Below are 22,271 nucleotides of genomic sequence, written 5' to 3'. Positions count from 1 at the left end.
GGAGATCTCTAGCAATACCGCTGGGAAAGATGGGCGATAAGGGGCCGGGGAGATATTGAGATGGGAGATAGGGGCAGGGGAGGTTTTAGGGAGATCACACCTGATGGTTTTGACTTTCTCAAGGTAGGTGGCTAGATTTTGGTGGTGGGGGGCAGTTAAAAGGCTGAAACACCTGGTGAGGATGTAAGGATGGAGATGTAATTTTGCCAGGGAGAGAGGGCAGAGTTAAAGCACATAAGGATAAATGAAGCGGATGAGGTCAGCTTGATAATGTAGGTATCCTCCAGCAGCACTCCACAGCTCAAGCACAAGAAGTGGGATGTGGAGGTGATTCAGGGCTGTGGGTTAGTGGCATTAGATTGAAGGGATAGGGGAGCGAGTGCAGTAGAGGGTGGTATTGAGAATCACTGGGGTGAAGCAGGAGGTCAATTCAGTTGAGTGATAGGAAGCAGCCAGTGGAAGGGTCATCAGGAACCTTATTTTACCCATTCCTCATCCCCCTCCCTCTGCGCAAGCCCCCTTTCAACTCCAAATCCCACTCCTTGTGCTGTCCCTCTTCCACTCCTCCCTCCACAGCTTCTGCCAGAGGTGGCCTGTGGGACCCCACTCCCTCATGGGGAAGCTTCCCTTCATCCTTGTCCTGTTCCTGTCTCCTCACCATCAGTGAAACCTGCCTCTTCCCAGACAACAGGGTCTCCCCTGCTGCTCTCCCTAGAAGTGGCCTCATCTCCCCCCCGCCCCTCCAGACTCACAGAGAAAGGAGGGGTTGGCTTCCTTTTCGGACTCCAGTGCAGCTTTCACACCATTCCATCTCTGCCATCCTTTTCTTTCCCTACAACCCAGCCCACACACTTCACTCCACTAATACCAATCTACTCACTGCACCTCAATCTCATCTATCTCACCACCGACATTTTCCCACGTGCTGCCTCTAGCCTGGAACTTCTCTCTTCATATGCAACAGTTACTCTCCCGCTTTCAAAGCCTTATTGAAGGCACATCTCCAAGAGGCCCCCCCCGCCCCCTTCTCCGACTCCCTGACTTGCTCCCTAATTCATCTGATCATTCACTCATTCAATCATATTTACTTAGTGCTTACTGTGTGCCCAGCACTGTACTAAGCACTAAATAAATACGAATGAATGATCAGTGGAAAAGCCCCCGATCTCCCCCACCTTCTAACACACTCCCGGTTACCAAGATTTCTGAGTCTCGGGCTCAGAGAAGCAGCATGGCCTAGAGTGGACAGAACATGGACCTGGGAGTCAGAAGGACTCTGCCACTTGTCTGCTGTATGACCTTGGGCAAGTCACTTGAATTCTCTGTGCCTCAGTTCCCTCATCTGTGAAATGGGGATTAAGACTGAGCCTATGTGAGCCTAAGACTGAGTCCAACCTGATTATGTTGTATCTACTTCAGTGCTTAAAACACTGCCTGGCACATAGTAAGTACATAACAAATATCAAAATGATAATAGTAATAATGATAATAGAGAAGCAGCAGGGCATAGTAGAACACAGGCTTGGGAATCAGAAGGTCATGGGTTCTAATCCCGGCTCTGCCACTTGTCTGCTGTGTGACATACACAATACAGATGTGACCTCATCTGTAAAATGAGGATTGAGATTGTGAGCCCCACATGGGACAGGGACTGTGTCCAACCCGATTTGCTAGTATTCACCCCAGAGCTTAGTACAGTGCCTGACCCATAGTAAGAGCTTAATAAATACCATAATAATAACACTAATCAGCACCTAGAACAGTGCCTGGCACATAGTAAGTGCTTAGTAAATACCATAATAATAACACTAATTGCGTTTAGAACTGCCTGGCATACAGTAAGTCCTTAATAAATACCATAATAATAATAACACTAATCAGGGCTTAGAGAAGTTCCTGGCACATAGTAAGTACTTAATAAATACCATAATAATAATGACACTAATCAGTGCTTAGAACAGTGCCTGGCACATAGTAAGTACTTAATAAATACCATAATAATAATGACACTAATCAGTGCTTAGAACAGTGCCTGGCATATAGTAAGTGCTTAACAAATACCATAATAATAACAACACTAATCAGCGCTTAGAACAGTTCCTGGCACATAGGTGCTTAATAAATACCATAATAATAACATTAATCAGTGCTTAGAACAGTCTCTGGAACATAGTAGGTGCTTAATAAATACCATAATAATAATAACGACCCTAATAAGCCTCAGAACAGTTCTTGGAACATAGGTGTTTAATAAATATAATAATAATAATGACACTAATCAGCGCTTAGAACAGTTCCTGGCACATAGGTGCTTAATAAATATCAACATCAACATCATAATAAAGACACTAATAAGCGCTGAGAACCGTTTCTGGCACATAGTAGGTGCTTAATAAATACCATAATAATAACACTACTAAATAGGGCTTAGAACAGTTCCTGGCACATAGTAGGTGCTTAATAAATACCATAATAATAATGACACTAATCAGGGCTCTAAATACCATAATAATAATAATAATGACACTAATCAGGGCTTAGAACAGTTCCTGGCACATAGTAGGTGCTTAATAAATACCATAATAGTAATAACGACACTACTAAGCGCTTAGAACAGCGCCCGGCACATGGTAAGGGCCTAACAAGTACCGTAATAGTAGTAATGATCAGAGTCATTCCCAACACCGCTCCCCAGAGGGCGCCATCTCGGGGCCGCCGGCGTGCCTCCGCGGGAAACCACGTGACCTCCCCCCCCGCCCCTCCCGCAACGACGTTCAGCGTCGCCGGGCGCGCGCGCCCCCTAGCGATCCCCGCGCGCGCCCGGGCGGTCACGTGATCCGGGCGCCTCTCTCTCCCCTCCCGAGCGGCCTCCCGAGGCGGGGCGTTACGTCACTTCCGCCCGGCCCCTGCTCGGGGGATAAGACGAGCCCGGCGGGGCGCGCGCCTCCCTTCCGCGCGGCGGCCGGCGAAGATGGCGGACATCCAGGTGGAGGAGCGAGGGCCGGGAGGGAGGGAGGCCGGGACCGGCGGGAGCGGGGCCGAAGCAAGGGTCTCCTCCCCCTCACGGGCGACCCCGCTTTTCCTCCTCCCTGCAGACGGAGCGCGCCTACCAGAAGCAGCCCACCATCTTCCAGAACAAGAAGCGGGTGCTGCTGGGCGAGGGCGCCAAGGAGAAGCTCCCGCGCTACTACAAGAACATCGGCCTGGGCTTCAAGACCCCCAAGGAGGTGGGCTCGGAGAGGGGCCGGTCCTGGCCGCGGGGGCTTCTGGGTCAGGGCCTCCCCGGACACGTGGGTCAGGCGGGCCCGCTTGGCCATTCCAAGCGCTCAGTACAGTGCCCCGCCCGGCGTAAGCGCTCAGGAAATACTTCCGAATGAGTGGCTCGGGGGAAAGAGAAGAAGAAGAAGAGAGGAAGAAGAAAATCGGTATTTGTTAAGCGCTTCCTATGTGCAGAGCACTGTTGATAATAATGATGTTGGTATTTGTTAAGCGCTTGCTATGTAATAATAACAACGTTGGTATTTGTTAAGCGCTTACTATGTGCCGAGCACTGTTCTAAGCGCTGGGGGAGACAGGGGAATCACGTTGTCCCACGTGGGGCTCACAGTCTTCATCCCCATTTTACAGATGAGGGAACGGAGGCACAGAGAAGTCAAGTGACTTGCCCACAGTCACACAGCCGACAAGTGGCCGAGCTGGGAGTCGAACTCATGACCTCTGACTCCAAAGCCCATGCTCTTGCCACAGAGCCACGCTGCTCCAGGCTTCCCCGCGCCTCAGTGACCTCATCTGGAAAACGGGTCGTTTTCTGGAACAGCCAGTGATGTGGGTATTTGTGAAGCGCTTACTATAATAATAATAATGTTGGTACATGTTAAGCACTTACTCTGGGCAGAGCACTGTTCTAAGCGCTAGGGGAGATAAGGGGTCATCAGCTTGTCCCATGTGAGGCTCACAGTTAATCCCCATTTTACAGATGAAGCCACTGAGGCCCAGTGAAGTGACTTGCCCACAGTCACACAACTGACAAGTGGCAGAGATGGGATTCGAACTCATGACCTCTGACGCCCGAGCACTGTTCTAAGCGCTAGGGGAGATACAGGGCCATCAGGTTGGCCCATGTGAGCCTCACCGTCTTCACCCCCATTTTACAGATGAGGGAACTGAGGCCCAGTGAAGTGACTTGCCCACAGTCATCCAGCTGGCGAGTGGCAGAGCTGGGATTTGAACCCATGACCTTTGACTCCCAAGCCCAAGCTCTTTCCACGGAGCCATGTTGCTTCTCTAAAATAAATGCCAAGCTGCTGCTAATAATGTTGGTATTTGTTAAGCGTTTACCATGTACAGAGCACTGTTCTAAGCGCTGGGGTAGATACAGGGTAATCAAGTCATCCCATGTGAGGCTCACCGTCTTCATCCCCATTTACAGATGAGGGAACTGAGGGCCAGAGAAGTGAAGTGACTTGCCCACAGCCACACAGCTGACAAGTGGTGGAGCTGGGATTCGAACCCATGACTTCTGGCTCCCAAGCCCAGGCTCTTTCCATTGAGCCATGCTGCTTCCTAATCCCCCCCAGCGCTTAGAACAGTGCAGGGCACCTAGTAAGCACTTTATAAATACCATTATCATTCCTTCAGTCAGTCGTATTTATTGAGTGCTTGCTGTGGGCAGAGCACGGTACTAAGCGCTTGGAACGTGCAGTCGGGCAGCAGATTCATTCATTCAATCGTATTTATTGAGCGTTTACTATGTGCAGAGCGCTGGACTAAGCGCTTGGAATGGACAATTAGGCGACAGATAGAGACAATCCTGGCCCCATGACGGGCTTACAGTCTAATCGGGAGAGATGGACAAAAACATGACCGCATAATCATAAATAAAATCAGGGAGATGGACACCTCATTAACATAATAAAATGATAAAATCTATACCGTTGAGCATAGTGCTGAGGGGAAGGGAGGGGGGAGGAGCAGAGGGGAAAGGAGAAGCTCAGTCTGGGAAGGAAGGCCTCTTGGAGGAGGTGAGCTCAGCAGATAGAGATCATCCCTGCCTAGCAATGGGCTCACAGTCTAGAAGGGGAGGCAGACTGCAAAACGAAACAAGTAGGCATCATTCAGTAGTATTTGTTGAGCGCTTACCGTGCAGAGCACTCTACCAAGCGGTTGGAATGTACAATTCGGCAACAGATAGAGATAATCCCTGCCCAACAAAGGGCTCACGGTCTAAAACGGGGAGACGGGCAACAGAACAAGTAGTCATCCATCAATACCATCAAGATAAATATAATCATGGATATATACACATTAATGAAAGAGTAATAAATAAAATATGCCAATATACACAAGTGATGCCCATCCTCACGATGGTCGTCCAAGCCCCCCCCGGTGAACGGGCCGCTGCCAACTGGCTCAGCTGAAGCCGGGGGGGCGAGGTGCAGTTGTCAAAAAACCCTAGCGTTCTGCCCTCTTCTCCATTCCCCGTGCCAGCCCCTTTCCCTGATCTCTAACTTCTCCTGCAGGCCATCGAGGGCACCTACATCGACAAGAAGTGTCCGTTCACCGGCAACGTGTCCATCCGCGGCCGCATCCTCTCCGGTGAGTGACTCCGAGGGCCGCCCCTTCCCTCTGGCAGATGATGTCCATTCTCACGATGGTCTTCAGATTGCCCCCCGTGGGCCCTGATGACACCGCCGAAAGGCTCAGCTGATGCCAGGGGGACCCGGAAGGGCGGCCGGGGGAGGTGGGTCAGGTGGGAGGCTCAGAAAAGTAGGGCTGATTTTTGTTTTGTGGGGAGAAGCAGCATGGCGTAGAGGGGAGAGCACGGGCCTGGAAGTCAGATGGTCATAGGTTCTAATTCGACTACCCCACTTGTCTGCTGTGTGACCTTGTGCAAGTCACTTCTCTTCAGTGTACCCTAGAGCACAGAACAGTGCTTGACATAGTAAGCACTTAACAAATACCATAATTGTTATTCTAAGAGTGTTGGCTCGCAGTAGCTCCTGGCTGTTCCGGGAATATTGGCCCCCGGAAGCTCCTGGGGCCTTGCCAGGGAGTCTGTATTTACTGCTCTTTGTAGGCTGTAAGCTCGTGTGGACAGAAAATATATCTGTTGTACTCTCCCAAGGGCTTAGGACAGTGCTCTGCACACAGTAGGTACTCAGTAAATAGGACTGACTGACTGACTGACACACAAGAAACCTGAAGTCTGGTACGTTAGTGGAGCCGGTTGGTTTTCCAAAGAAGGGCTCAGCATGGCAAGGATGTCTCCGGGGGCTGCGCAGCGAAGCGCTTGAGACGACCCGCCCCCGACTTCGGGTTTCTGACTCTTCCGCTGTCCCCAGGGGTGGTGACCAAGATGAAGATGCAGCGGACGATTGTGATCCGGCGGGATTACCTGCACTACATCCGCAAGTACAACCGTTTCGAGAAACGCCACAAGAACATGAGCGTCCACCTCTCGCCCTGCTTCAGGTGAGCCTGGGGCCAGTGGACGGCTGGTGGGCACAACCAGGGTTGTCTGGGTCCCCTCCCTCAGCAGTGAAACTAGCCAGCGTTGGCATTTGTAATCCTCTGTCCACCACTGCCTTTAGCTCATCTGCAAAATGGAGGTGAAGGCTGGGAGGCCCATGTGGGACCTGGACTGTGTCTCACCTGACTGGCTTGTATCTTCCCCAGAGCTTAGCACATTGTTGGGCACGGAGTAAGTGCTTAACAAATACCAGAAGACAAAAAACTTGAACACTTACAGGGAAGTTCAGCACTGCCCTCGAAACAAAACTCAATCCCAGTCCCTGATTTGAGGGGGCCTTAAGTACTGAGGTGGTTTTGGGGGGGAATAGGGAAGTAATCGGGAAAGACTTTGAAGATGGTGAGTGCTGGGATCAGGTGGGGGTTCAGGAAGGGTTTGGGTTGGAGTCGAGCACGGTGTAGCTAGGGAACTTCATTCAGTCGTATTCATGAAGTGCTAACTGTGTGCAGAGCACTGTACTAAGCGCTTGGGAAAGTCCACTACAGCAATAAACAGTGACAATCCCTGCCCACAGTGAGCTCACAGTCTAGGGGGAGTGTGAATTGGGAGTGTCCCCATGTGTAAAGGGGTGAAAGCTGTGAACCTCAAATCCAGTGAGCGGGAATTTCTGTTTAATATAGTGGGAAATGAGTAGCCATAGGAGCAAAGTGCTGAGTGATGTTCTAAGATGGTTACTGAGGGAACATTGTGAGCCTACTCGCCGTAGGTTGGGACGGTGGGTGGGTGGGGTGCAATATTCTGGCTTGGTGGGAGCTTATTGCGTCTCCTGCTCTGTGGAGAAGACACACAGTGCGCCGTGGAGGGGCTGGACCAGAGGAAAGGGTTCAGTTAACACAGGGGGTTGAGGCTGTGAGAACTTGCAGTCGTGGATTCCCTGACCCTCCGTTTCTGCTCCCCTCCAGGGACGTCCAGATTGGCGACATTGTCACCGTGGGCGAGTGCCGCCCCCTCAGCAAGACCGTGCGCTTCAACGTCCTCAAGGTGACAAAGGCTGCGGGCACCAAGAAACAGTTCCAGAAGTTCTGAGGGCGCCCCCCCCCAATAAAGCTATAACTTTCTCTACCAGCCTGGCTTCGCTCTGTTTGGCAAGTACCCCTTCCCGCACCCCCGGTCAAGCACAGCCAGGGGAGAGGTGCAGTGGGCCTCCGAGGGCATCACGGCATTTCTCAATAATAGTTGTACTAAACGCTTACTGTATGATGGGCACTGGGGTAGATACAAGGTACTCGGGTCCCCCAAGGGGCTCACAGTTATAAGTAGGAGGGAGAACATATTGAATCGCAGTTTCGTAGAGGAAACTGAGGCCCGAAGAACCCGCCCAAGGAGAAGCAGCATGGCATAATGGGTAGACCACGGGCCTGGGATATGGAAGGTCATGGGTTTTAATCCTGTGCTGTGTGGTCTTGGACAAGTCACTTAACAAGTTACCTCATCTGTAAAATGGGGAGACTCAGCCCCACGGGACAGGGACTGTGTCCAACTCAATTTGCTTGTATCCACCCCAGCGCTTAGTACAGTGCCTGGCACGTAGAGCTTAAACAAATACCATTATTATTAAGGACCCTGAGGCGGAGAGATCATAAACTAGGTCCTGGAGGGCTTGTCTTTGGCCAGGTACATCTCGTGGGATGCATCTTTCTTGTCCAAGCACAGCTGGTGGTAATGGAAGATGGATAGTGATGGAGACGGATGAAGATGGATGGTTAATGATGAAGAGGAAGACGGCGCCCGCGATCAAGGCCGCCAGGCCTGAGCAGGGCAGCTGCTTGGTCTCTCAGGTGCCCTAATAGCTGCATCCCACCTTATTTGGGGTGGGGTACGGCAGTGGTTGCTGCTGAGGGCGGCAGGAGTGGGTGGCAAAGGTCAGTCCCTGTTTCCTCCCCCTCCTCAGCCAAATCCCCTATCTCTACCACCAGGCACTAAACTGATAGGTTGTCAGTGATTGGGAACCAAGACTGTCCCGTGGTTTTTGGGGTGTCCAAGCACTCCTATGGTGGCTATTGTCCAGCCAGACATGGGGCCAGGCAAGGATTCTCAGAGCAGTTTGTTCCCCGTGAACAAGGGCAGTGCTTTGGTGGGTGATAAATCCCTCATCACACTCACCTGGTGCACCCCTGTGCCAAGATAGCTGCGTCTAATTAAACCCAGCCAGGGCAGGAAGATTTCCAGAGAAGATCCGAGTGAGAAATCAGCCCTGTGGGAGGCATCTGGTACAACCTTTCTATCAGAAGGAGGCGCCAGCCAACTTGCCTTGTTAATGGCCGAGGCGGCGTCTGTTCTCTGGTGGGCAGGGACCCGCTCGGAGCTCGGATTGCAGAGGGCCTAGGGGTTCCAAGCTCACCCTTTGACTCAGCCCTCCGGAATGGGGCAGGTACATACAAACGAGGCCCAAATTCAAGCCACGGGTCGGGAAGGCATCAAGTCCTACTCCCGCCCTGGACACACAGGAAAACAGGTAAGCCTTCCCCCTCACACACCCTCCTTCGAAGCAGCATGGCTCAGTGGCGAGAGCCTGGGCTTGGGAGCCGGAGGTCATGGGTTCAAATCCTTGCCTCCACCGCTTGGCAGCAGTGTGACTTTGGGCAAGTCCCTTCCCTGTGCCTCTGTTCCCTCGTCTGTAAAAGGGTGATTGAGACCGTGAGCCCCACGTGGGACAACCTTGTATCCCCTCCAGTGCTTAGAACAGTGCTTTGCACTTAGCCCTTAACAAATGCCATCGTTATTATCCTCCGCTAAGAGGTCCACTCACCAGCTCCTCAGCGCTCTGCCCCGCCTTCCTGTTTTTTAATCAATCTTGTGGCAGTGAGAAAATCACTTGATAATAATGATGGTGTTAGGTGCCTAACTATGTGCCAATCACTGTACTAAGCGCTGACCCATTCCCGTTCCCCAACCATGTCACCCTCAAATCCCTCAGCCCTTGGAAGCAGCAGCAGCCGCCTCGGGCACCTCCAGCCCCCAAGGGCCAACTTCTGTTCCAGTCCCGAGCAGGTAGGAGGGGTGGGTCGTCTGGACCTCCGAAGGGAGGGAGGCTGCTGAAATCTGGCCGGTGAAGGGGAGGCAGTGTCACGTTATCCAGGAGTACAAGCTCCCTGATCCCAGCTCAGACACCTGGGTCCCCGTTGGGTGGAGGAGCTGGGGGCAAGGAGTGCCTAGTCAGCCCCTCTCTCTGCCCATCAGGCTCCACCTGGCCACGTGGCTCTCAGATTGGCCAGCCCCAGGAGCTCAGCTTCCCAGTCACAAGCCCGAGGGCGCGAGCTGTCGTCACACCCTGCACGACCTTGGAGTCACCAGAGGCACGAGGTTCAAAGGATGGGCAAAGGCCAGGTGGGCAAGAATAAGGGCGGGGAAAGGACCCAGGAAAACCCAGGCCCCTTCTAGGCTCAGCCACGCCAGCTCTGGACTTCGATCTTGGCCCTAGGAGGCCGGCTGCCCATCGCTCCTTCCACCCCTGGGCCCAGATAAGCACCTCTCCCCAGATAAGAACCCCAAATCAGGATTTTCTCGCTTCCAAGTTACCTACGTGAGGATTATTAACTGCAGAGTAGGGAACCCGGGTGAGCATTTAGTCCACAAGCAGTAAATTTCCATCCTGCCTCCGTCGCAAGGAGTCACGCACACTCTTCTCCAGCCCCCAGTCTTGCCCAGACTGGAGCTGACAGAGTTTCGACGAGCAGTTGAGGAGGAGTCTTTATTACGGGGCCTCGGCCGGGGGGTCCCTTCTCTGCTGGCCCTGGAGGTCCTCGCCCCCTGAATGGCTCCCAGGGCTCTCGTTCTGGTCCCCCCCCAGACTCTGCAGTGCTTCTCACAGTCCCGGGACAAAGAAGGAAAAATTCCGCAGATGTCGCCGACGGAGGGGTCGCGAGGGCGGAGATGTCAACCTGGGGGCGTGGGGGGTCGTCACTGGAGCTGATCCGGTTGAGGCGGGTGGTCCCCAGGCGGCTGTGTAGGCTTCTGGTCGGGGGTGGCCGATGCAGGTAGAGCGTCCCGGGGGCCTGGGGCTCCAGCACCTGTAACAACCGAGGGACCGTATCTACCAACCGGTACCTTGAACTCTCCCGAGTGCTTACTACCGTGCTCTGCACCCAGTAAGCGCTCAATAAATGTGACTGGTTGACTGATTGGAAGTGGGGGGATCCAGGCCCCCCACCCCCAACCCCTGGACCCTCTTCCTCCCTGCCTCGCTCCCTTCAGAGGTCCAGACGTCCCGCCCCTCCTACCTGCTTGGGGCTGGAACAGAAGTTGGCCCTCGGGGCCGGGGGCCGGGGGGGCCGGAGGCTGCTGCTTCCGCTGCTCCATCTGCAGGACGGCCTGAAGGACGGGTGGACTGTATTGATCGCCGGGGACCTACCAATCCCTGTCCTCTCCATCCCCCACAGAGCGTTCGGGGCCCAGGCTCCTCGGGGTCTGAACCCAGATGGGGACTTCATTCCCCCTTACCCCCGGGGGTCAGGCCCAACCTATTTTTTTTTTTATGGTATCAGTTCAGCGTTTATTATGAGCCAGGCACTGAACTAAGCGCTGGGGTAGATACAAGATAGTCTGGACACCGTTCATATCCCATGGTAGGGGGGTGGGCGGCTCACAGTCTTCATCCCCATTTTACAGATGAGGTGGCTGAGGCACAGAGAGGTGAAGTGACTTTTCCAAGGTCAGCATGGCACAGTGGATAGAGCACGGCAGCATTGGATTCTAATCCCGACTCTGCCACCCGTCTGCTGTGGGCAAGTCACTTCTCTGGGTCTCAGTTCCCTCAGCTTTAAGGAATCTCTCCCAGGCGCTTAGTATAGTGCTGTGCACATAGTAAGCACTCAATAAATGCAATTGAATGAATATAAAATGGGGATTGAGACTGTGAGCCCCACGTGGAAAGGGGACTGCGTCCAACCTGATTCGCTTGTATCCACCCCAGCGCTTAGTACAGAGCCTGGCCCGTAGTAAGTGCTTAACAAACGGCACAATTAATTAGGATCACACAGCAGGCCAGTGGCGGAGCTGGGATTAGAACCAAGGTTCTTCAGAATCCCAGGCCCGAGCTCTATCCACTAGGCCAAGCTGCTTCTCATGCAGCAGAACATCTTCCGGTCGAACTTGGGTCAGGGCCCCCGGGGCACCTGGCAACTCCCCCTCTGTGGGGGGGACCCGCACCCCTTCCCTCGCCCAACCTGGCGTGGAGTCTCCCCACCTGCTTCAATTCTTGCTTCTTGGCCTCCAGCTGCCCCTGGGAGCGCTCCAGGGCCTCGTGCTCCCGGCCCAGCTGAGCGGCACGTTCACTCAGTTCCGCCTCCCGGGCGGCCAGCTCCGCCTCGAAGCGCACCAGCTCCTCCTCCGTGTACACGGGCTGCTCCTCCACCGTCTGCGGGAGGATCAGTTAGTCGGTCGGACCTATTTACTGAGCGCTTACTGTGTGCAGAGCACTGTACCAAGCACTCGGGAGAGCACGATACGTTATAACACACATTCCCCGCTCACGACGAGCTTACAGTCTAGATGGGGAGACAGTAATATAAATCATTACGGGATGTGCACCTGAGTGCTGTGGGGCTGGGGGAGGGGGACGAATAACGGGAGAGGGTGGTGCGGGAGGGAGTGGAAGAAAAGGAAAAGATGGCTTGGGCAGGGAAGGCGTCTTGGAGGAGAAGCGCCTTCAAAAAGGCTTTGAAGGGGGAGAGAGTCACTGTCTGTCGCATACGAGGAGGGAGGGCGTAGCGGGCCAAAGGCAGCAGGCGGGCGAGAGGTCGGCAGCGAGAGAGACAAGATTGAGGTACAGTGAGTAGCCTGGCATCGGAGGAGCGAAGCGTGCCGGCTGGCTTGTAGCGGGTGAGTAGCCGGGTGAGGTGAGGCCGCGGAAGGTGATTGAGTGCTTACTGTGTGCAGAGCACTGGACTAAGCACTTGGGAGAGTGATGATAATAATGGTGGTGGTTTAAGCGCTTACTATGCGCAAAGCACTGTTCTAAGCCCTGGGGGGATACAAGGTGATCAGGTGGTCCCACGCGGGGCTCACAGTTTTAATCCCCATTTTCCAGATGAGGTAACTGAGGCCCAGAGAAGTGAAGTGATTTGCCCGAAGTCACACAGTCGGCAAGCGACGGAGCTGGGATTAGAACCCATGACCTCTGACTCCCAAGCGTGGGCTCTTTCCACCGAACCACGCTGCTTCTCTAACAGCAATGGTTATCCGTTAAGCGCTTCATATGTCCCGGGCACAATATAAGACCCATTCCCGGCCCAAAACGAGCCCCAGTGGCCTGCGCCTCCTCACCTCCCAGCCTCCGGCCTCGGCGAACTCCTTGCGTTGAGTGGATGACAGAAATTCATCCAGAGTGACCAGGCGGTCATGGTTAGTGTCCACCTGGGAGGAGTGGGGATAGTTAGGACCTGACCCCTCCTTCCCCTAGGGCCCAACTCTTCCCCTGGCTCCTGCCCCTAATGATAACAATAATAATAATAATAATGGTATTTGGTAAGCCCTTACTATGTACCAAGCAGAGGGGCAGATACCGTATATGCAGATAAGATACAGTTCCTGACCCGCATGGGGCTCACGGTCTGAACAGGAGGGAGAACAGGTATTAAATCCCCATTTTACAGGTGAGGAAACAGACTTGAAGAAGTTAAGTGATTTCCCCAAAGTTACCCGATAGGCAACTGGCCGAACCGGGATTAGAACCCAGGTCCTCTGACTCCCAGGTTGGGGTTCTTTTCACTAGGCCACGTTGCTTCTCCCCAGAGCCGACGAGTCCAGCTCCCCCAAGAGGGTTACGCAGGACCCGGGGAGCCGGGGGCCGGCACCCAATCCAGGGGATCGGATACCCCCATTCTTCCTTCTCCCCTAGGGGGGTCTGAGTGTCTATTCTGGCTCTACTAGCTGAGCGCCCGTCCTCACGTTCTTCATCACATGCTCCCGCATCCTCAGCCTCTCTTCCTCCATCTCTCTCATGTCATCGTCCTCATTCTTGGGGTCGTAGACCTTCTCCAGCTGGGCGGCGGCGGCGGGGGAGAGCAGGGGGCGGGACAGGGAGGAAAGGGGACACGGGTCACGCAGGTCCCAGGCCCCGTCTCTGCCTGTGAGGCGCTCAGGCAGACAGGTGACTCAGACCAGGGCACACCCCTCCTAATAACAACTGCGATTACCCATTAAGCACTTACTACGTGCTAGAAACCGTATTAAGCGCTGGGGTGGATACAAGATGGGCGGGTTGGACGCAGTCCCCCTCCCACCTAGGGCTCCCATTCTCAATCCCCCTTTTACAGACGAGGCAACTGAGGATCAGAGCAGCGAAGTGTCGCGCCCAAGGTCACACGGCAGACGAAGTGGCGGAGCCGGGATTAGAACCCAGGTCCCGGGCTCTATCCTCTAGGCCACGCTGCTTCTCCCCCACCCAGATCTCTCTCCCTCCCTCTTCCGCCCACTTCCCACAGGGATCCAAGGACCCTGCCCCCCCAGCTCCTGCCCCTCCCCGCACCTCACCTCTTTGGTGAAGAGCGCTTCCAATTCTTGCTCGTCGAGAACGCCATCGCCGTTGGTGTCTGCGGAGGGAGGGAGCGGAAGTTCTAGCGCCGGGGGAGTGGAGGTTGGGGGGCACTGAGACCGAAGGAGGGTCCAGGTCTTACTAGGCTTCCCCAGGTCTCATTTCGGGGGAGCGTTTCTGCTTAGCAACCGAGGCACAGAGCTGGGGGGGACAGCCCCGGTCAGGGGAGGACCCGGGAATCCGTCAGGGCTGAGATCGGGGGGAGATCGGGGCCCGTACCGTGCAGCCGGAAGAAGGTCTTGGGGTTGAACTCGGCGGGGTCCAGACCGTCTGTCTCTTCCCAAACCTCCTGCAGCTGGGCCCGGCTACCCTGAGGGGAGAAGCGGAGGCGACGGAGGGAGGGTGTGTCGTCCCCCCCCCCCCCGGTAAGCTCTCCACTGGACCCCCCCAGAACAGATGGGAAAGAGAGAAGCAGAGGGCAGCAGGCGAGCTCCCTGTTATGTGCAGGGAACTTGCCTGCCAAATCCGTTCAATAATATTTATCGAGCGCATACTGTGTGCGGACTAAGTGCTCGGGAGAGATTACAACACGACAATAATCCCCTGCCCACAACGAGTTTACAGCCTGGGTGGGGGACACAGACATCAAGACGTATGACTGATGTCAAATGAATTTAAGTGCTGTGGGGCTGGGAGGGGGGAAGAACACAGGGACCAAGCCAGTAAACCAATAACTCTGGTGTACTGTGCTCTTCCGAGAGCTCAGTACGGGGCTCTAATAATAATAATAATGTTGCTATTTGTTAAGCGCTTACTATGTGCCGAGCACTGTTCTAAGCGCTGGGGGAGACACAGGGGAATCGGGTTGTCCCACGTGGGGCTCACAGTCTTAATCCCCATCTTACAGATGCGGTGACTGAGGCACCGAGAAGTTAAGTGACTCGCCCAAAGTCACACAGCTGACAAGTGGCAGAGCCGGGATGCGAACCCATGACCTCTGACTCCAAAGCCCAGGCTCTTTCCACTGAGCCACGCTGCTTTCTCTACACACAGTAAGCACTCAATAAATACCAGTGATTGAGGCTGCAAGAGGCGGGTGTTACGGCATGTGTCTCAGGCAGAGGTCAGTTTCCTCTTTTGGGGTGGGATGTTATAGTGTACTCTCCCCCAAGTGCTTAGTACAGTGCTCTGCACACAGTAAGCGCTCGATACATACGACTGAATGAGCGTAAGGTCGTTGTGGTCAGGGGATGTGTCCCTTTATTGTACTCTCCCAAACAGGACAGTGGTCTGCGCCCAGCGCTCAGGTGGCGTCCAGCCTGATTAGCCTGTATCCACCCCAGCGGTTAACGCATAGTAAGAGCTTCCCAGGCGCCATCGTTATTATAAATAGGACGGACTCGACGGGCGAGCGGGAGCCCAGCCCTCCCCGGCCCCAGCGCTCACGGGCACGTTGACCCTCGGGTGCTGGCGGTGTCGCTTCTGTTGCTCCTGCAGCCGCCGCTCCTCCTCCCGCCGCCGCTCGCCGTCCAGGGAGTCCAGGTACTGGCGCCGCTCGTGCTCCTTCAGCATCTCGTAGCGCTTGAATTCGGCGTGGTGGGCTGCGTCGTACTGGGCCAGGTCCCGCGTGGCCTGCGGAGAGGCCGGGCCGGGAGGTGACCCGTCTCCGCCTCTCGGCTCTCCAGCCACGGACCCGCGCCCCTTCCCCTCCCGGGCAGGAGCGGCCGCCGCCCCATCCGAGGCGTCCGGTTATTGACGGGCGGGTCGATGGCGGGCCCTGACCTCCGACCCCCACCCCCGGCTCACCGTCTGGATCAGCAGCTCCAGGTCTCGGGCCTCAAACGTGTGCTGGTTCTGCGGGTCCAGGTGATCGAACTGCTTCAACAGACTCAGGTGATCCACCTGTACTTCTGGGAAGAGGAATAATAATAATAATAATGAATGTGTTCGTTGAGCGCTCACTACGCGCCAAGCGCTGTTCTAAGCACGGGGATCGATACGGGACTATGAGGTTGCCCCCCATGGGGCTCACAGTCTTCATCCCCATTTTACAGATGAGGTAACTGAGGCACAGAGCAGTGACCTGTCCAAAGTCGCACAGCTGACAAGCGGCGGAGCCGGGATCGGGAAGGGACTCGGGGGTCCGGCTCCCCACCGACCCTAGCCCCTTCTTCCCGGTCTCCCCCCCGCCCCCGGTTACCTCGAGGACCCGGACCCACCCTGCTCCTGCATGGCGTCCATCTTGGCCTTGAGCAGCATCCGCAACCGGGACACCTCCTGCCTCTTGAGCTCGTCCAGCTTGGTGCGGATGTGGTGGCTGACGAAGTCCAACTCCCGGCTCAGCTTGCCGCTCTGAGGGGTGGCAGGGACGGAGGGCTCGGTTTAGCGGAAAGGGCACGGTCTTGGGGGCTGGAGGACCTGGGTTCTAATCCCGGCTCCGCCACGTGTCTGCTGGGTGACCTGGGGCAGGTCACTTCACTTCTCTGGGCCTCAGTTCCCTCATCTAGAAAATGGGGATTAAGACTGGGAGCCCCGTGTGGAACGTGGGCCGAGTCCAACCCGATTATCTTGTATCTATCCCCGAGCTTGGTCCAGTGTCTGACAGAGTAATAATGATAACGATGGCATTTGTTAAGCGCTTACTATGTGCCAAACACGGTTCTAAGCGCTGGGGAGGATACAAGGTGATCAGGTTGTCCCATGTGGGGCTCACAGTCTTAAATCCCCATTTTACAGATGGGGTCACTGAGGCACAGAGAAGTGAAGTGACTTGCCCCAAGTCACACAGCTGACAAGTGGCTGAGCCGGGATTTGAACCCATGACCTCTGACTCCCAAGCCCGGGTTCTTTCCACTGAGCCACGCTGCTCAACGAACACCATCAAAAAAAAAGAAGTCGCTTAACTTCTCCGTGCCTCAGTTCCCTCATCCGTAAAAACGAAGATTCAATATCTGCCCTCCCTCCTACTTAGACCGTGTGCCCGTACTGAACATCCCGTATCATTCCCCAGCGCTGACACGCAGGTAAGCACTTTAAATACCACAATTGTTATTATTATTATGTGTCCGCTCGCTCTCCGGGCCCATCGATCCTCTCTCCCTCAATCAGTTGCACTTCCTATAATAATGTAATAATAATGTTGGTATTTGTTAAGCGCTTACTATGTGCCGAGCACTGTTCTAAGCGCTGGGGTAGACATAGGGGAATCAGGTTGTCCCACGTGGGGCTCACGGTCTTAATCCCCATTTTACAGATGAGGGAACTGAGGCACGGAGAAGTTAAGTGACTTGCCCACAGTCACACAGCCAAGTGGCAGAGCTGGGATTCGAACTCATGAGCCCTGACTCCAAAGCCCGTGCTCTTTCCACTGAGCCATGCTGCTCCTTACTTACTTACTGACTTACTTACTGAGCGCTTACCGTGTGCAGAGCACTGTACTAAGCTCTCGGGAGAACATAATACCACCGAGTTGATGGCGACACTCCCCGCCCACAACAAGCTTAGAGCCCGCTCTCCACCCCGCGTCCACCTTGATGTCCTCGGCGTTGGCGGCCTGCAGCTTCTCCTTGAAGTGTCCGTCCGTCTCAAGCACGTTGATCACCTCCTGCAGATAGCGGTGATAATACAGCCCGGTGTCCTGGCGGCGGTGGGGACAGGATGGAGAAGCGACACGGTTTAATGGAAAGGGCCCGGGCCCGGGAGGCTGCGTCCAACCTAATCTGGATTTACCCCAGTGCTTAGAACGGTGCTTCGCACACAGGAAGCGCTTAACGAGCACCATAATAATAATTATTATTATAGAAGGACCCGGGTTCTAATCCAGTTCTGCCAAATGTCTGCTGTGTGACCACTTCACTGTGCCTCAGTGACCTCATCTGTAAAATGGGGGCTAAGACTGGGAGCCTCCCTTGGGACAGGGACTGTGTCCAAACTGATTATCTTGTCTGCACCTGAATGCTTAGAAGAGTGCTTGGCACATAGTAAGCGCTTAACATTAATTCATTCAACTGTATCTATTCAGCACTTTCTGTATGCAGAGCACTGTACTAAGCGCTAGGGAGAGTAGAATACAACAATAAACAGACACATTCCCTGCCCACAACAAGCTTACTGTCTACAGGGGGGTGAATATTAATATAAATAAACGAATAAATGACAGATATGGACAAAAGTGTTGTGGGGCTGGGAGGGGGATGAATTAAGGGACCAAGTCAACAGCGTAGCTTATTGGAAAGAGCCCGGGCTTGGGAGTCAGAGGATGTGGGTTCTAATCCCAACTCTGCCCCTTGTCTGCTGTGGGATCTTGGGTGAGTCACTTCACTTCTCTGTGCCTCAGTTCCCTCATCTGTAAAATGGGGATGAAGACTGTGAGCCCCACGTGGGACAACCCGATGACCTCGTCCCTACCCCGGCGCTTAGAACGGTGCTTGGCACATAGTAAGCGCTTAACAAATACCATCATTATTATTATAGGAGAGGAAAGGAGGGGCTTAGTCAGGGAAGGCCTCCTGGAGGAGACATCCCTTCGACGAAGCTTTGAAGCGGAGGAGAGTAATTGTCGATCGTCTGTCAGAAGGTCGTGGGTTCTAATCTTTGTTCCGCCACTTGCCTGCTCTGTGACCTTGGGCAAGTCACTTCCGCTTCTCTGGGCCTCAGTTCCCTCATCTGTAAAATGGGGATGAAGACCGTGAGCCCCACGTGGGACAGGGACTGTGTCCACCCCGACTTGCTTGAATGATGATGATGATTTTGGTATCTGTTAAGCGCTGACGATGTGCCAAGCACTGTTCTGAGCGCTGCTGAGGATGCAGGGTCATCAAGCAGCGTGGCTCAGTGGAAAGTGCACGGGCTTTGGAGTCAGGACTCATGAGTTCGAATCCCAGCTCTGCCACTTGTCAGCTGTGTGACTGTGGGCGAGTCACTTAACTTCTCTGGGCCTCAGTTCCCTCATCTGTCAAATGGGGATGAAGACGGTGAGCCCCACGTGGGACAACCTGATTCCCCTGTGTCTACCCCAGCGCTTAGAACGGTGCTTGGCACATAGTAAGCGCTTAACAAATACCAACATTATTATTATTAGGTTGTCCCACGAGGGGCTCACCGTCTTCATCCCCATTTTCCAGATGAGGTCACCGAGGCCCAGACAAGTGAAGTGCCTCGTCCCAAGTCACACAGCCGAGAAGGGGCGGAGCCGGGATTAGAACCCACGACCTTTGACTCCCCAGCCCGGGCTCTTTCCACTGAACCACCCCGCTTCTCTGTATCCAATCCGGCGCTCAGTACAGTGCCCGGCACGCAGGAAGCGCTTACCAAATACCATCGCTATTATTATCTGAGTACTCTGAGGATGATGACGATGGGGGAGTCCGGGGGGGTCCCCCACACCCAGAAGATAATAATAATAATGTTATTTGTGAAGCGCTCCCACTGTGCCGAGCACTGTTCTAAGCGCTGGGGGAGAGACAGGGTCATCAGATGGTCCCACGTGGGGCTCACATTTTTTTTTTTTCAATACCAACATTATTATTATTATTTTTCCAGATGAGGCCCGGAGAAGTGACTTGCCCAAGGTCACCCAGCAGCAAGTGTCGGGATTAGAACCCACGACCTCGGACTCCCCGGCCCGGGTTCTTCCCACTGGGCCCCGCTGCTTCTCGAAGATGCTTCTTACCGGGGCTTCGGGCGGCGGCTCGTTGCCCTTCTTGGGTCCGGGCCTGTCGAGGGGCAGGGCGACGGTGGGGACCAGGAGCCAGAGGGCCGCGGCCAGCAGGGCGGGAGGCGCCATAGGGACGGACGGACGGACGGGCGGGCGGACGGGCGGCCGCTCCCTCCCCCGCGGCTCCGCTCCCTCTCGGCTCCTTCCCGGGGCGCCGCCGGCCGGGCCCGCCCCCTTCCGCCCCCGATACAACGCCGGCTCCGCCCCCGACACCCCATTGGCTGGAGGAGGAGCCTCCCGGCCACTCCCGGGCCGAGGCTGACAGGCGTTAAGGGAGGCCCCGCCCCCCCCGTCGCCCGATTGGATGATCAGGCCCCGCCCCTTCGATCTAATTGGCTGGAGGAGCCACCCCGGGCCGAGGCTGACGGGTATTTCGGGAGGCCACGCCCCCTACGGCCCGATTGGGTGATCAGGATCCGCCCCTTCGATCTAATTGGCTGGAGGCGCCACCCCGGCCACGCCCAGGCCGAGGCTGACGGGCATTTCGGGAGACTCCGCCCCCCTGTAGCCCGATTGGGGGGATCAGGCCCCGCCCCTTCGATCTAATTGGCTGGAGGAGCCACCCCGGGCCGAGGCTGACGGGCATTTAGGGAGGCCCCGCCCCCCTACAGTCCGATTGATGGGTCAGGCTCCGCCCCTTCGATCTAATTGGCTGGAGCGGGAGCCACCCCAGCCACTCCCAGGCCGAGGCTGACAGGTATTTCGGGAGGCCACGCCCCCTTCAGCCCGATTGGTTGGTGACCGAGCGCGTCCTCCCCCTCCCCCGCCCGCCCCGAGGCTCAGCCCTTCAGAAGAAAGCAGGATTTGAACCAGCCTCCCACCACCCCGCCTTCCCTAACCTGATTGGCTGGGAGACGGATTCGGAGCCAATAATAATAATAACGTTGGTATGTGTGAAGCGCTTACTATGTGCAGAGCACTGTTCTAAGCGCTGGGGGAGAGACAGGGTCATCAGGTTGCCCCACGTGGGGCTCACATTTTTTTTTCAATCCCCATTTTTACAGATGAGGCCACTGAGGCCCAGAGAATAATAATGTATTTGTTAAGCGCTTACTATGTGCAGAGCACTGTTCTAAGCGCTGGGGGAGATACAGGGTCATCAGGTTGTCCCAGGTGAGGCTCACAGTTAATCCCCATTTTACAGATGAGGGAACTGAGGCACAGAGAAGTGAAGTGACTCGCCCATAGTCACGCAGCTGACAAGTGACAGAGCCTGGATTCGAACTCATGACCTCTGACTCCCAAGCCCGTGCTCTTTCCACTCAGCGCTGGGATAGATGTACTAAGCGCTCATCAGGTTGGACAAAGTCCCCGTCCCACATGGGACTCAGAATCTTAATCCCCATTTTTCAGACAAGGTAACTGAGGCACAGAAAAGTGAGTAAGCGCTCAATAGATAACCTTGAATGAATAAATGAAATGATTTGCTCAAGGTCACAAAGCAGACCATTGGCAGGGATAAGGGAAACAGCATGATGTAGTAGATAGAGCATGAGCCTGGGAGTTCAGAAGGTTGTGGGTTCTAATTCCCGTTCCACCATTCGTCTGCTGTGTGACCTTGGGCTAGTCACTTCACTTCTCTGGGCCTCTGTTTCCTCATCTGTGAAATGGGGATTAACACTGTGAGCCCCAGGTGGGACGGGGACCGTGTCCAGCCCGATTTGCTTGTATCCACAGTAAGCGCTTAACAAGTACCAGAATTATAATTATTATTATAATACCTTAAGTGGAGTGGGGGAGATATGACCTTAATAAGGCTCTGAGAGTTGAGAAGAGTGATGAACTGGCATATATGGAAGGGGACTGAGTTCCATCATAAATGGAATTTATTGGATACTTACTATGTGCAGAGCACTGTATTAAGCACTGTATTAAGCACTTATTGAGAAGCAGCATGGCTCAGTGGAAAGAGCCCAGGCTTTGGAGTCAGAGGGCATGGGTTCGAATCCCGGCTCTGCCACTTGTCTGCCGTGTGACTTTGGGCAAGTCACTTCACTTCTCTGGGCCTCAGTTCCCTCATCTGTAAAATGGGGATGAAGACGGTGAGCCTCACGGGGGACCACCTGATGACCCTGTATCTCCCCCAGCGCTTAGAACGGTGCTCTGCACATAGCGCTTAAGAAATACCAACATTATTATTATTAAGCATTTGGGAGAGTGCAATACAACGGAGTTCCTAGCCCACAGCAAGCACTTAGTACAGCGCTTTGCACACACTAAGCGCTTAAAATAATAACAAGCTTATAGTTCCGGGCCAGAGGGAAGAGACGGGAAAGGGGTGGGCGGTGAGGTAGGGGGTAAATGAGCACACACGTATATATCCATAATTTATTTTAATGTCTAGGATCGTAGGCTTCTTGTGTAGAGGGAATGTGCCCACCTACTCAGTTATGTAATGTAGTCTCCCAAGCGCTTAATACAGAGCTCTACAACCCAGTAAACTCTCAATAAATACTACTGATCGATTGATTGATTGATTGAGCTGGGACTCCTGGATGACTAAGGGGAGCCGGGATGGAGAGCGGGTTCCTGGATCCCTGGGAGAAATGAAG

At 54.6% G+C, this 22,271-nt stretch overlaps 2 protein-coding genes and 1 non-coding gene across 3 annotated transcripts; 2 read left to right on the top strand and 1 right to left on the bottom strand.

Moving 5' to 3' along the window:
• Positions 1 to 2,882: 2,882 nt before the first annotated feature.
• Positions 2,883 to 7,594, top strand: RPS11 (ribosomal protein S11). Its single transcript, XM_029072674.1, has 5 exons — positions 2,883 to 2,986; positions 3,096 to 3,227; positions 5,520 to 5,595; positions 6,342 to 6,471; positions 7,432 to 7,594. The coding sequence occupies exons 1-5, from the start codon at positions 2,972 to 2,974 to the stop codon at positions 7,553 to 7,555; spliced, it is 477 nt and encodes a 158-aa protein (XP_028928507.1). The 5' UTR covers positions 2,883 to 2,971; the 3' UTR covers positions 7,556 to 7,594.
• LOC114814916 lies at positions 5,628 to 5,716 on the top strand. Its single transcript, XR_003762711.1, has one exon. It is a non-coding gene; the product is annotated as a small nucleolar RNA SNORD35 (small nucleolar RNA).
• Positions 7,595 to 10,037: 2,443 nt separating the features above from the next.
• Positions 10,038 to 19,838, bottom strand: NUCB1 (nucleobindin 1). Its single transcript, XM_029074094.2, has 12 exons — positions 19,675 to 19,838; positions 17,533 to 17,640; positions 16,223 to 16,355; positions 15,810 to 15,913; positions 15,450 to 15,635; positions 14,283 to 14,373; positions 14,003 to 14,061; positions 13,418 to 13,510; positions 12,794 to 12,883; positions 11,715 to 11,885; positions 10,750 to 10,840; positions 10,038 to 10,539 (listed from the first exon to the last, which is right to left on the bottom strand). The coding sequence occupies exons 1-12, from the start codon at positions 19,786 to 19,788 to the stop codon at positions 10,430 to 10,432; spliced, it is 1,350 nt and encodes a 449-aa protein (XP_028929927.1). The 5' UTR covers positions 19,789 to 19,838; the 3' UTR covers positions 10,038 to 10,429.
• Positions 19,839 to 22,271: the final 2,433 nt, after the last annotated feature.

Source organism: Ornithorhynchus anatinus, chromosome 10 (genome assembly GCF_004115215.2).
Source record: "Ornithorhynchus anatinus isolate Pmale09 chromosome 10, mOrnAna1.pri.v4, whole genome shotgun sequence".
NCBI lineage: Eukaryota > Metazoa > Chordata > Mammalia > Monotremata > Ornithorhynchidae > Ornithorhynchus > Ornithorhynchus anatinus.
This window is presented reverse-complemented; position numbering and strand designations above follow the sequence as displayed.